This window comes from Sebastes fasciatus, chromosome 5 (assembly GCF_043250625.1).
Source record: "Sebastes fasciatus isolate fSebFas1 chromosome 5, fSebFas1.pri, whole genome shotgun sequence".
Taxonomy (NCBI): domain Eukaryota; kingdom Metazoa; phylum Chordata; class Actinopteri; order Perciformes; family Sebastidae; genus Sebastes; species Sebastes fasciatus.
This window is the reverse complement of record NC_133799.1, coordinates 14,685,896-14,701,214: the sequence shown is the minus strand read 5'-3', so window position 1 is coordinate 14,701,214 and position 15,319 is coordinate 14,685,896. Positions and strand designations below refer to the sequence as shown.

Here is a 15,319-nt window from a genome sequence, read left to right as displayed (position 1 = left end):
TTTGAATTTGTGGACTTCAGCTCTCAGGTTTCCTCATCGGTGTCACTGTGAATTATGTGCGCCACGCCTCGTTGGGCCCTTACCCAGACTGCTGTTCCGACAATGTCTTCCTCTCTTACTCCTTAAAACGTCAGAGTTGGTTGTTGGACATGCAAACTCGCGGCCAGGAAATGAAAGCTCAACCTGTGTAAACTCAAAGCCAGTCGGATACCTGAAAGCTAGATGGTATCATATATAAGGAACTGTCAAATGACATTAATCCTGCCCTTTGTATTTGTGTTTTTGTCTGCCATTTTCTGAATGTGTGTGTAGGAGGCTGTGGAGGGAAAAAGGAACATGATTGCCTCTCACATCCTCCAATTACACCTCCAGAAAATAGCCACTGCTTTTTTTTTTTTAGGCAAGGTATTCAAAATAGTGCAACTCCAAACTCCCGTGATTAGAGGACACACTCGCCTATATCGTGCCATCGCAAGAGAACCTCTGGGCAAGATACAATACAGCGGCTCTTTGTAAGCACAAAGGAGAATCATTGCAAATATACTGATAACGAACAGGGATACTCGAGAGGAACAACCCGCAGACCAGCGCACACCTGCTAAATAGCTTGTCACAAGGGGTGAAAACAGAGAAGGCAAGAGTGATGCTTCTCAAAACCAAGGCCAGGCATCAAACAGGCGCATTGTGCTCAGAGCAAGTAGAGAAGAGAAGGTAAAAAGAGAGAGAGGCAGGCTTTTGTGTGATCCTTATCTTAATTCAGTTTTACCTCCTATTGACATTCAAAACATCAGTGCTACATAGGCACACACACACACACACACACACACACACACACACACACACACACACACACACACACACACACACACACACACACACACACACACACACACACACACACACGTAACCCGAGATGCTCACTTTCATTAAACCAGCCCAGACAGCATCTGTGTCTCGTATAGGAAAGGCGTTTCATTGAGCCGTGATCTCCTCTTCACACAGAAAGACACACACAAGTACACATTTACACACACAGTCAGCTTAGACTGTGGTTTGTATTGTCAGAGCCAAAGCTTTTTGCTTTGAGGGCTTCATTGAGTGTTTTTTTGACGGCGAAATAATAAAGAAAAGCAAAGCTAAAATACAATGGAAAACATAAATCAATGCCGAAATAAACATACATTTAGTTTAGCTCAGGACAGGGTCACAGTAGTAGTCCCCTTTTTTTGAAGTCTTGCACTTGTCTTGAACTCGTGCCTTGTTGGACTCTGACTTGTTTTGGACTCGGGCTCGTCTATTGAGAGCTGGTCAAATTGCCCATTTGCGATCAGTTGTACAGAACGTTGAAACAGTGTTTCCCGTAAATGCAATCAACAGCGGTGCAGCGCTAAAAATATCCTCGAACGCAATTTGGGTCCGCTACGGCAAAAAAAGGAACTCAAGTTCTATGAACGTGAGAAATGCAATATCCTCTTTACCACCACAGGAAGAAAAGGGAAAACATATAGTTTTAACACTAAGTTTAAACTTTATCAACTGATGGTTATTTTAGGAGGTGCTGCAGGACACCTACTTCCTCGTCCATGCTATTTGCATAAATAATAATTTCAATAAATACATTGAAAATGAAAATTTAATGAAAATGTCCCTGATTGTGGGCATATTGGGGGTTTTCCCGGGGTCGCCAGTAGCAAATATCGGATTTATGAAGGTAATGTTAGACTGTAATGGTCCTCAAACTTAAATTCTATGCATTGATTAGTTTGATGTTAGAAGATAATATCAATATTGTGTATAGATTATTACTGCCCATCCTAACTGATTAATCACTATATTAGCATTGGAAAGACACTATTGCCTATTATAGTCTTGAACAGGACTCAATTTGCTCTGTACTCGGTCTTGACTCGGACTCGACTGGATCAGGTCTTGGACTTGATTCGGCCTCGAGTAAGTTGGACTTGACGACAGCCCTGGCTCAGGAACTGCCTTATGACACTCATAAATTCTGCTCGCACGTGTTTGTGTCTTAAAATTGGTGCGTGGGTCAAAGAGAGCAGCAGCCGTCTCCAAATCCAGTGTGTCATAAGGAGTGCATTTACTCAATGGCAAAATATAGCAATGGGACAGTGTTATCACCCCCCCCTCACTCTCAAGTTTATCCAGGGCCCATGTGCTGTAAGCCGGCATGACAAATAACGTCAAATGGAGTGAGGAAAATGGGGGAAAAAATACTAGAGGTTTGGTGGGTGATGGGCGAGGACAAGAGGAATATATACACACATACACACAAAAACTATTCCTTTAAATGCTCTATATGTGAAACAGAACCAGACACAATTCACTGTTCTCATGGGGTCCTGATTGATGTCCATGGACCACAACACAAGGACGGGTGGATTGAGGCCCAGCCTCATTACAGGCTCACTTCATTTTTTTTGTTGAAGAAAAACCCCCCCAAAAAAAACAACCTTAAGCTGGTCAACTCTAAATAACAAGAAACAAGTGTTTGTAGTGAGCAGGAATAATTAGAAACCTGCCCGGTCTGTGAGAAGCTGTCTCTCTAGTGTCAGGCTCCAGCGGCTCAAAGGCTGCTCGGCCTGCTCGTTAGGGCCACAGTCAGTGTGTGAGGGTGTGTGTGTGTGTGTGTGTGTGTGCGCATCTGAATTAGATTTGTGCTGTGTCAGTGCATGTGTGGTGCATACAGTAAGTACTGTATGTGTGTTTGACTGCACTATAAACAACATATGCGCTATGAAAGCCACCACATGCAACTGAGGGTGTTTCTGTGTCTCTTGTGAATGTGTGCACTCTCTCTATATGTGTGTGTGGTCTTTGTCCCTCTGGGAAAAGTCCTCTGTAGTGTGTGTGTGTGTGTGTGTGTAAGTGTGGTTGGCCATTCTGATGTGCCTACCAAACCAACTCCAGCCCACATCCCCGTCTTTTTATCCAGTCGGAGAGACATGGAGGAATCCTGCCTAAAACACAAAACAGACCAATTCAGTGTGTAAAGAGGAGGAAGAAACCTCGCTTGCCAACTTTCACGGTGTTTTTCGCTCAGTATTGAGATGCCATCGGACACAGGAGCTTAGCCAGTTTGATTATTGATGGCTGCAACTTAACTACCATCTCCTCATCCATCTCTTTCCCCTTTCTCCCCCTGCCTGCTCTCCCCTTTAGGAAGGCTTGTGCAGAGTGATTGGCAGCTAATGAGGCGGGCATGGTTAGGTCAACCGTGGCACTGGTTTGTTTGTGTCTCAGTGTGTGTGTGTGAGTGAATGGGCATTACGACAACAGACCAACAGACTGCAGCTGGACTGCTCCCCTAAGGGCGGTGATTCTTCACCCCCCCTCCTCTCCCTCCCCTTCAACCCCTTCCTGCAACTTTCCTCTTTCTTTCTTTCCCTGTCCCCCAATTGTTTCAAGATGAGTTTGGTTTGCCTGTCCATCCCTCAGAGCCAACATAATCCAGACTTCCTTTTCTTTTGAGTGCGAATGTGTGTGTGTGTGTGTGTGTTTGTGTTGGGGGTGTGTTTGTGGGGAGTAATCTGCGCTGGCGAGTGTAAACAGATGCCACGATACACGTAGAAACAAACACATGGATGTTACTCTCTCACAACACGCATAAACAGAGACTGCAAATGAACTGCTGAAAATACTGTGAATTTCCTGCGTGGAGTAAATAGCGTCTCACACACTTGTGAAAGCTTTTGATTGAAATTTCTATTTCATCTGTGCAGAATGAGATGAAGATTTCATGTTCTTATAGCTTTCCATAAAAAGTAGCCTTTCAAAGCGTATAGCTGTTTTCCCAGGAGTTTTACAAGAAGGATTTAGAGGTTATCCTGCCTTTCAGACATTTCCTCCGGAAATTCGAGAAGTGTTTTCTAACCCCTACAACAGCCGAGTCGAACATTATTGTGTATTCAGGGTGATTAAGGAGGAATTTACTTGCTACCTGTGCTCTCCAAATAATTTTCATCCCCTCATGATTGAATTTTTCCAGGGTGAAAAATGATGGAGGAGAATACATACAGTCTGATGTACTCAATTATCTTTCAGAGTCTCTCTTGCGCCCTTCCACCTCTCATTCTCCTTTTTGCCTTTGATTAATCTTTGGCACTTAGTGGGATTCATTCTTGTTTAAATGTAGCTCTGAGGGGGCGTCTTTCTCCCAGCGAACCCTAGGTGGCAGTAGCTACCTGCGAGCCACTCTTTGGCTTATAAGAGGTTTATTAAAGAATAATTAGAATGATGTATGGGACTGTCTGTCTCTATCCACATCCATTTTCCCCCAACATGACTATTTCATGGAATAAGTATCAAATTAGGAGCGCGCGGGCCTCGTATGTGGGGCAGTTGAAAACACACCCAACATTTAGTCATTTATCATCAGGCGTGTATGGCAGCACCAGTGTGTGTGTGTGTCTGTGTGTGTGTGTGTGCATGTGATTGAGAGGGGAGATATATATTGCATGTTTATGAGTGACATATGGAACTGTAGTGTGTGTGGTTGAGTGTCTGTAAAGGGAGATAATATATACTCTTGCATATTTATGACTGACAGTCTCAGACCTGAGGTGTGTTTTGTTGATATATATTCTCATGTTTGTAAGTAGGTGTGTGTGGCTGCATAACTATGACCACTTCTATCTTTTTGTGCACCTTCAAAGCACCTTTTTGCTTTTTGTGTCAGATTATATCTCCGTGCGTCTTCAAAGAAAAAACGAGAAGAAAAAGCAACACTCCCTGCACCCTGCCAGCCGGCCAGTCAGGCAGGTCAGGCCGACTGGTGGCGAAGCTAAGCGCTGGCCCGCTCACTCCCAGGACCTTTACCAGCAGCTCAGCATGCCCAGCTAGAGTTTCCCCCGGTCTGACTGGACCACTAAAAACGCCACAAAAAGAACAAAACAGTGATTGATAAGACGGGCTGAAACAAGAGAGCGACTTAACATGGCGGCCAGCTGTCTGTCTTTCTGTCGCTCCGCTACTCACGCTCTCCCTCTCCGCCTCGCTCTCTCGTTCCACCATTGTGTGGCAACAAACACTCCATTCTGACAGCGGTTGAACTGTGCCGATACCCTCGAGTGTGCGGGGCAGAATGGGAGGCTTGTCAAAGCAGTGGTTGTTTACACTCTGCCAGGAATAATAAGACGGGGGTCGCTTTTCTGAACCGATTAATCACGAGCAGCCCTTGCACTTGTTTGACGAGTATCCCAGACACAGAATGGATGTCGATGGGGGGAAGCAATTTGTTGTGGAAAGAAAGCAGCTGATTGTTGTTGATCCATTGCCGTTGCTATGTTATTAGGGTCGGCGTGACACAGCAGAGGCCGCAAGCGCAAAACTGCTTGATGCCCACATTTTCAACAATGATTGAATCATTGTAAGATTTTTTTTTTACTGGGTTTATTCATAATTGAAATGATAACACATTGTTAGACGGAGTTGGACTCAGTCATTGACATACCATAGTGTGAACTGAGACTGAGCTAACTCTCTCACTCTAGGTGTGCAGAATGGCCTATGGCTACGTTAATAATAGTGTTATTGTTAGGGTTTGATTTCGCTGTATGGCCATTACTTACTTATTAACTATCCTTGAGCAGTACACCCCCACAGGGCCAAACATTATGACGGACCCTGCATTCAAACCAGATTCAACCCCTATGTCTTTGTATATATTTTCATAAATCTTTTTCAGAGGACTTTTTAACAATAATAATTAGGGGTGTTAAACAATATAGATACACGTGAGTATTGAAATATTATGTTTTGTGATACTGTATCGATTCCCCTTCTCCTCCTCCTCTCGATTTTTAATTAACCTCTTAAAAATCCGACCAATATTCGATCTTTCAGAGGTTGTAGAGGGCTCAGTTTTAAAGCTAGAGTGAAGGTACTGGTATCATTTGTAACTAGAAAACCTAAGGAATCCATTGGTACCATGTCAGAAGAGAGGCTAAATAACGCTCAAAAGTTACGCTAAATTTTGGTAAGGAAAAACTGACATGGCTATTTTCAAAGGGGTCCCTTAACCTCTGACCTCAAGATATGTGAATGAAAATGGCTTCTATGGGTAACCACGGGTCTCCCCTTTATAAACATGCCTACTTTATGATAATCACATGCAGTTTATGGCAAAAACCAAGCAGTTGTTTTGCATGCAGTACAAATGTGTTATTTTTGCCTTTCTAAAATGGTTTATTTCTGGTCCGTTCTTTATACTTTCTACAGACAGTTTTCCTAAAATTTGATTTAAAAAAAAAAAAATCGCAATATATCGCCTCTCTAACAGTATCACAATATCTCGCAATTAGGGCTGTCAATCAATTAAAATATTTAATCACAATTAATTGCATGATTGTCCATAGTTAATCACGATTCATCACAAATGAATCACATTATTTTTATCTGTTCTGTGACTGACCTTGCATCCAAACCAGAGGGTAAGGAGAATTCCCCACTTGGAAATGAATAAATTATATCAAATCAAATAAAGCATGTAACATTTGCTAGTTGCACTTCTACCTCTCTGTTTGTACTTTAGGGCATGCAATAAAGATCAGTAGACGGGCTTGCAGTTCACAGACAATTCAAACCAAATGGATGCCGGCTTTATTTGCCTTCATAAACACTGGCAGGTTACGTATGTGTCTCAATCACACACCTCCAGGTGCAGAAAATAAAAGAGTTACATGTCCTGTTCATGATTTACAGCTCACCCTCTGATCTTTGGATGTTTAACTGGGTGATCACATGAGGATAAACCAGTCCTGTGAAAAATTACAGACTGATATGTTCTTCTCCTACATGCTCATTCGGCTGTTTGACGATGATGAGTGATATTTGGACTACACTGATGCGATGCCGATGCCGAACCGAATCAAAGCACGAGTAAAAAGGAGTTTCTAATCTTTTCATCTGACGTTTTTATTGAATGCGTCTTGGAGCGACCGAGGGCTCCTTTAAGACCCTGCCAGAGTCACTTAAGGAAATCAGAGTGGGGGTTTTGGGAGCGTGCGGGGGTTCATTAGGACCAGACTGGTCCAACTTCCTCTGCCAGAGAGGAAAAGGAGAACACAGAAATACGGAGAAAGAAATGAATAAGGGAGGTAATGACCAGAGAGTGAGGGCAAGCAAGCAAGCGGAGGAGGGAGGGAGTGAGATGAGTGACCAGACAGAAAACGGGTTGAGAGACGGGAAGAAACAGAGTGGGAAGAGAAACTAACCAGAAGGAGAGGGCGACAGGCGGAGAGTAGAAGGAGAGAGAGAGACAGCGAGCGCCGCGATGCCAGTCTACTCTGTGACAGGTTGACACCACAAATCAAACTAAGAAATGAAGACAAGTAACTAGACAACCGTCGCCAGGATCACTGCCAGTCTGGCTGTTACCTATAGGCTATGGCGCTCTAAAGCCATACTCTTTTCATTGTGCCTGTCATATCGGGGAGCGCTCTAAATGAAAACAGACCTCTTCCCTCTTTTTCTTTTGTGGTGTTTTTTTTTTCCTTTAGGTAAGGTACTGTAGGTTGAAGTGGAGCTCTGTCCTTCTCAGCACACAGAGGGATGTATTGTAGACTTCATTCTATTGAGTGAACGAGTTGGATAGGGTCCCTGTTCCTTTTTTCCTCTTTGCACTGGAAGACATTCATCACCTGCCCCCCCGCCCCCCCTCCGTCTGATAAATGGTTGCCGTGTAGAAAGAAACGCACACGCACAGTTACGAAAGCACGCCCGTACAAACCAATGTCATGTTGGTGTAGATTTAATAGCTCACTTGTGGTATTTGTGGATCTATCCTCTGAACTAGCCGAAGACACTCGGGCAGCGACGGCCCAACAGGCTCAGAGAAGGTTGTACAGTTGCTTCAGGTTAACATAGACCGCTACAGCTCGAGATAAGTTTTCATATCCTTGCGTGTTCTTATTAACCTTATCACACAGCTACATGCATTTGTACAACCATATTCATATCGTGGGAGTTTGGGGTTGAGGTGTCTTGCTGAAGGACATTTTAGGAGTAGCCGTTGATGTTTACTGATTCACTTAAGCCTGCCCAGCTGGCTCGTGATGCAAATGTACAATGTCTCAGTAGTTACCGCTCTCTTTTTTGGGCTACCTGCCCCAACGCTCTGGCTCTCTCAGTTCCTTGGAGCCCGGTGGTTGTGATGTAAATATTATCTTACAACACTGTTCCCAAATCTGCCACACAGCGGTAAGCACCTTTGTGTCAGGATTAGTAATGGCTAGTTCAGAGGAAGGGAAGAGAAAGAGGGATGGGGTTTCTGAGTGCTACCCCCGCAACCTTTGAGACGCTTTGCACATCTCTGTAAAAGAGCTTTTGGGGGTTTTTGTTGCTGATTTTCAGCCCAAATATCTTTATGGTTCCAAATGGTCTGATGTTGCACACCAATGTGTTTTCCTCTTTCACTATTCTTTCCCCAAGTTCCTGATTGGTGGATACAACGGATCTATAATAGGCTCCAAATGCTCAGATTGGCTCAGCGTTGCTCCGTTACCGAAATCTCGATTTGTGATTGGCTGCTGTGCTGCTTTGATGAGTTCAACTGTATCCAACGGCTTTTTTCTAAAAGAAGATAGGAACAGGACGAATAACGTTGAAGCAGATGGCCGCCCACCCAGAGCCTGGTTCTGCCCAAGATGTCTACCCGTTAAAGGGGAGTTTTTTCTTGCCACTGTTTTACCGAGTGCATGCTCACGGGGGATCTCTTGTCGGGTCTCTAAATTATACGAGTAAGGTCTAGACCTGCTCTATATAAAGAGCGTCTTGAGATAACATCTGCTATGATTTGACGCTATATAAAAATAAATTGAACTGCATTGATTGAACGTCTCTGACACAAATACTCACTCCAGCTGCAGATTAAGGCTACTGGGAATGATGCATTTCCAGCTAGACTTCCACTAGTATTAGCAGTGATTTTTATTTGATTGAAAATGACCATTGATTTTTACCACAGATGCAGCCATGTTGGGTCGTAATACGGCAATAGTCAACTCCACATACTGAAACGTGAGACGGCATGTTTCAGTCAGTATGGATGAGTTAAAAATGGTTCATTTCCACCTGATAATAACCCCTATGTCTTTGTACACTCTTTATATTTTCATACATTTTTTTCAGAGTACTTTTTATTAATGATAATTAGGGGTGTAAGAAAATATTGATGCACATAAATATCGCAACATTATGTTTTGTGATACTGTAAAAAATGTGTACTGCATGATAAAAACTGCATGATTTTACCCGAAACTGCATGTGATTATCATAAAGTGGACATGTCTGTAAAGGGGAGACTCATGGGTACCCATAGAACCCATTTTGATTCACATACTGTATCTTGAGGTGAGAGGTCAAGGGACCCCTTTGAAAAGGGCCATGACAGTTTTTCTTCGCCAAAAATTTGCGCAAATTTTGAGCGTTATTTAACCTCCTTTGCGACAATCTAGTATGGCATGGTGGGTACCAATGGATTCCTTAGGTTTTCTTGTTTCATATGATACCAGTATCTACGCTAGCTTTAAAACTGAGCCCACTACAACCTAAAAATTGCAAGATGCTTTAATGCGTTAAAGAAATTAGTGGCGTTAAAACAGATTTGCGTTAACGTGTTATTATCGCGTGTCAGCCCTAATCGCAACATATTGAATCGTTACCCCTGTATTATGTTATGTATCGTATCGTCAGATTATTGCCAATACACAGCCCTAATAATAATACAAATGTTCAAAATCTAATTTTGAAGCCTGATTACAAATCTGATGACATCAAAAGCTGCCAACCATTCTGGTGTTCCCACATGAAAAAAATAGGAGGTTTGAGAATTTGAACGGCGTTAGGAGGAGACCTGACTTATCTCAACGATCAAGGTTTATTAACCCGAGCCAGCCTGTCGGTGGACATCTGTTGCATTGTCATTTGAAGTCACCTCATAGGAAGACACCATTCCAATCACGGTTGCCAGTTCACTCACCCTCCCTCCGCACTTCGCCTCATTTTGCTGGCCCTTTTGTTGTCTCACACAATCTATTTTTTCACCTTGGCAGAGAGACAGAGGCAACATAACAAAGAGTAAAAAGGGAAGAATTGATTTGTTGTGTCAGGTATAATAACTGATATCTGAATACCTTGCACCGGTGCTGGAAATTGTTCTGTTAAGAAAGGTAAGCTGCTCTTGAATTCTTTCCCTGGGTGATACTGGCTTTTGTACCTCAAATCACAGGTGGCTTATGCCGTTCCTCGCACAGTTGACTCTCTCTCTGAGCCCTCCTGATTGTATATGATGGGACTGAGCCGAGCGCTGGTAATTCACTGATGCTCACAAAGAGATTATTGGTGGCGGTGGTACGGATAGGTGTTGCACTGTCTGGCATACTTAAGTTACAGAGTCATGGACTGCTTGCTGCGGTTGGCTGGAAAGGGCAGGGTCACTAATCTAGTGACAGTTTAACTTACACAATCTGTTCATAGACTCTTCTTCATGCACAAGCATACGCACATCAGTGTCAGACAGGATTTAAGTACAGGCAAAGGCTAAGAGCTCCAAAATGTCCTTCAAAGAGAAAAAAACTCTCCCTGCCCATCTCTTCTCTCCTCTTTCTTCTTCTTCTTGTGGGAACAGATGTCTTTTTACCAAAGATGCCCTAAATCCACTTCTGTAATTGCATAGCATTTCTCTCTACTGAATTGAGAAGGAAGAACATTTTTTTTAGATGAAAACCAGAATATTCTTTGAATGTTTCTCTCCTCTCCTCTCCTCTCTGGCAGATCAATCGAGCTCCGAGCTTTGGGACCGATCAGAAGATTGATTACGACGTGAAGAAAGGGGTGCTGCTCAATGCTCTCAAACTCCTCAACATTCGGTACTGTTCTTCATCACGGTCAAACACAAACACACACATGCTTGCAGATACATGAATTGGATCTAGGGGTTGAGGTTCATGTACAGAGGCAGGCGAAGCTCACGTTAAGTTTTATTTTACAGGGCTCTGAATGTTTAAAGATTTCAATCGATTCTTTCTTTATTTGGCAACCGTGAAAACTCTGGTGTTACTTTGATGCACGGCAGCCTTCATCGTGTTGTGTTTTCAGACTGATGAACCAGTAGTGACATTAGCGTGAATCTAACAGGAGGTTTGAGCTGTGGACAAAAAAAAATCGCTGTGCTTGTAAATGTGTGTGTTGGTGCTGCTGTGGTGGATACAAAGACAGATAATGGCCAAGTAACAAAGCGATGCTTCTACTGTGCGCATCCTTTAATCAGACATGCTGTGTGTGTGTGTGTGTGTGTGTGATAGGAACAGGATAACAGTTAGTTCTGCTATCTGTATTTCAGAGTCTACATGGTTTAGCCTGCTCTGTATATTTACATAAGCTTACTGTGTTGCTTTTTTCACTTTGCGGGTGTATTTGTTTGCCTGTGTAGGTTACGCATACTGTCATTCTTGTTGTGTAATGTATTTTTTGTATACATAGTGTGTGTGTGTGTGTGTTTGTGTGTGTGTGTGTGTGTGTTTGCCGGCATGCTTTTCTGTCCCCTGGCTATAGTGAGCCTGTCCACTGATTGATCATCGTACACCAGACCTCTGGATCTCTGCTCTCTTTTTCTCTTTCTCTCTTTGTGCTTGTCCTCCTCTTACTGCTCTAAATATAGTCTCAACTCTCTAGTCACACACACACACACACACACACAGACACACACACACACACAAACACACATCAATGGATCAATTACATGCAGCACCATAGATCTAGTTTGGCCAAGTGTGGTGCGTGGTGCAGCCATCCCACATAAAAACTCGCTCCCTCCCTCCCGCTTGGCTTCATTCGACACAAACAAATCTCTTATCAGAATGATTTGTTTCATGGCTGATGTTTGTTGTGTTCCCACAGATTAAAAAGGGGAGATTTGATTATTTCATGACAAATAAATCGTAGGAGGCCTTGAAAGGCAGCGGGGAGCTGTTTCCACTGGACAAACTGCTTATGTTCATGCTGGAGTGAATGAAGGCTTTGTTCTACCTCGCTCACTTTTTCCTTATATAGTAATGGCTTTGCTTCCCAAGCGGGAGGGGTTGGTGGTGTGTGGAGGTAGGGTCGGCTCTCAACTCGGCTCACAACCCCAACTGTATCAACGTGGGATCAATTCAGACCCGGCCGGGCATGGACATTGATAAACCTCAGCCCCCCAACAGCACTCAATATCCAATTTAAAGGGCCAGTGATTGACTAAAATGAATTGCCCTTTTCTCCAGACCGCAATGGCCCACTTGTTCAGAATTAGCTGTCTGGTCCTGTTCATCCTGTGGTTGTCACTTTGTTTGTGTCTCGGCTCTATCTTTATCTCTGTGTTGTTGAGTGTTTTGTGAGGGAATTTTTCTTCTGTATTTTTTTTTAACTACCACAATAATGTGAAAAGGCAAATTCAGTTCAGTCCATCAGTTAGGGATGAGACCTGCATGCTGTCAAACTTCATCATTGTTAACAGCATTCATGGAAACCTTTTTTCTGCAGATATAAATCTGTTTTTAACAGAGAAGTATGTTGTGATAAAGTACATCTTGTGTATTCTGATAGAACAATGAGAGTATGCAGTTACGAAATGGAGACAGGAAAGGCAAAGAGCACTTAAACGCAACAGGATTTCAGTCATAGTGCGTGTCTTTCTCAACAGCGGCTAAAACCTGTGACAGAAAAATAATCAAAGATGCAAAGTATTATTGGAAAACGCCAACCAAAGACGCCCTGTAACACTTGTATTCTTAGATAATGTACTTGAATGTTGCTGTTCTGTTTCCTTATGTTTTAAATGTGCGTTTTTTTGACTCCGTGCTTGCTCTATGTTGATCCAGAGCCAGTGATAAGAAACGCAACCTGGCCCAGCAAAAGGCAGAAGCTCAGCGACGGCTCTATGGACACGGCTCCATGAAAAAACTCTCGGCTGCTTCCTCGGACTGGGAGAAACAACGTCACACACTGGAGCGCAGGAGAGAAGAGCTGGTAAGGCACAAACTAATTATTAAACTATAGCATTTAGTTTAAACCTTATTATTAAGTACGAAAAAATTTGCTGATCAAGACTGTACCTCACATTTATATAGTTTCACATATTCCCATCTGCAATCTGCCTAATAAAACCACAATGCTCTCTGCTGGAAACTGACCAACTGCAGTTGAGACTGGAGAGCATCTGGGATGCTAAACACTTGCACAAGTTTGTGCACCTTGACTATGGACAATGGAGTTAAGAGTGAAACTCAATTTCCCCACCCAGACTTTCAAAAACAGCCTGGGAACTAAAACAATGGCTGTGCAGTCATATGTCCTGAGATTTTTTATTTCTTTTAAATGTCCTAAATGCAAGATTGGGAGCATTTCTATTGCCTCCGCAAGGCTCTCAACATAGCGACAGCTGAGCCAATGTCTCCTAGCTAATGGTGCTAACAGTGAAAACAACAGCAACACTGCTGACAGAGCTATCAGTGTTTACCTGGGGGGGAACCAGAGGTTGGGTGCTACACTTCCGCGACGGCGGTGTTGGTCGGGATGGCGTTATCAGGTGTAACCGCCGTATAACAGCATTGCAGAGTAACTCCGATGAGCTAGCCAGTGGGGCACGCTCACATGCACGAACATGCACTAAAAGCATGCGTGGCCGGCCCAGCTATGTCAACAAAGCACAGAAAAACGCGGATTACAACACACACAGAGGAAGAGAGACTTCATTCTCTGCTCAGGTAGACATTACTCCTCTATATCTTTACATAGCAAATAGTTGTTTGCTGCTGTATTAATGCTCCGGATATTGTATAGAGCACCTTTAACCTTTGTAGGCCACACCAAAATGAGCACAAACAGTGGCTTGGCTTCAGCAATTCAGGGACAGGAGCTCATCAGAGATGTGTTCAGAGATATCATCAGAGACATTAAGTTAACATGTTAATCTGTTAGTAAAAAACAAAAACTAGAAATTCTTATTTTATAGGATGTGTTCACTTCAGTAAACAACCAAACATTGTATTATGCTCTTTTCTCAGGATTTAAATCGAGAAGAAAAACCTGAGCAGAAATTCAGTTTCACTTTCTTCTTTCTCTACGTCAAAAGAGTCAAAGTTTTGTGAGACAAGCATACCATTTAATTAGTTTCTCTTTCAAATGAAGGAGTCGGGGGAGTTTTTCTCATATATATGGGGAAAAGTGGCAGCTACTAGTACTTTACGCCTCCCGCCCCCTTTGATTAGCCTTTTGATAAGCCGCAGCAGTAATCAGTGGGAATAAGGAAAGATGGCGCAGAGGCACTATTTTAAAAAGGGGACTACCTCGTGTTTGAGTGCTGTTATGGCTGAAGTGCCAGACCAGGTTCGGGTCTATTGAAGGCACACATCGCTCAGAGCTCGATGATACTGCAGTGCCAGTAGTGGAGTGAATCCCCCCTCTCTGCTTTATGCTAAATTGGCCACCTGAGCTCCACAATTATACCTTCGTATCAATAAGAGAGTAGATGGAAAAATGCCTCTTAATTATGAGGCATCGTTGGGTGAGACTTCTTTTATCTCATCTTTCTCCCCTCTTGCCTTCTCGTTTTTAAGACTTTATTCTTTCTCTAATCCTAATAGAAGATAAAGGAGGGGGTGGCAGCGACTTTCAACTGAGAGATTTAGTCCTTTTTCCTTTCCTCATTTCTAGAGAGAGCGACTGGCACAGGTCCGCAAGCAGATCACCAGGGAGGAGCATGAAAAGCAACATCTGGGGAACTACAGGTAAGGAAGAGGCAAACAGCCGGGAAGAGGGCGCTCTCCCTCCAGGAGCTCCACCCATTATAGCGGAGCCAGCTCCGCTTACATTTATGGGGTCATCTGCGGAGCGCTACGCTCTCGGGGGAGAATAAATAATGCTGCTGCAGAGACAGCAAACAACAGAGAACGACCAATGTTTTTAGAGGTGGAAGAATTAAGACTGAGAGAATATGTAAAATGGGAAGGGAGAACGGGAATCAGAGGTGGCGTGTAATGTCGAGGCTCAAATTGTTATTCACAATGTTTTCAGTATTTCGGAAATTGAAATTGGCGTGTATACTTTGCCCGCCTTCTGCACCTCTACTCTCAACTCCAGCTGGGACTCTGGAAGACATAGAGCGTGTCAATTTTTAATAGTCACCTCACAGATGGAGGAGATCCATCTTAAGAGCATGACTCAGCAACAGCGAGTTCTGATTTGCCGCTTACCCCTTCCAAATCCCTCCCTCAGTTTCTCTTCCTGCCTCCGTCTCTGTATCCATCATGTACACACATTTTCT

At 43.4% G+C, this 15,319-nt stretch overlaps 1 protein-coding gene across 5 annotated transcripts in view; it reads left to right on the top strand.

The window, feature by feature from the left end:
• ttll7 (tubulin tyrosine ligase-like family, member 7) overlaps window positions 1-15,319 on the top strand; it is a 100,742-nt gene that overhangs the window by 38,244 nt on the left and 47,179 nt on the right. For all 5 annotated transcript variants that reach the window (XM_074635160.1, XM_074635157.1, XM_074635158.1 and 2 more), the window contains exons 10-12: window positions 10,792-10,886; window positions 12,876-13,023; window positions 14,710-14,783. In XM_074635160.1, the coding sequence (XP_074491261.1) occupies window positions 10,792-10,886; window positions 12,876-13,023; window positions 14,710-14,783 (317 nt within the window). The remainder of the gene's footprint in view (window positions 1-10,791; window positions 10,887-12,875; window positions 13,024-14,709; window positions 14,784-15,319) is intronic.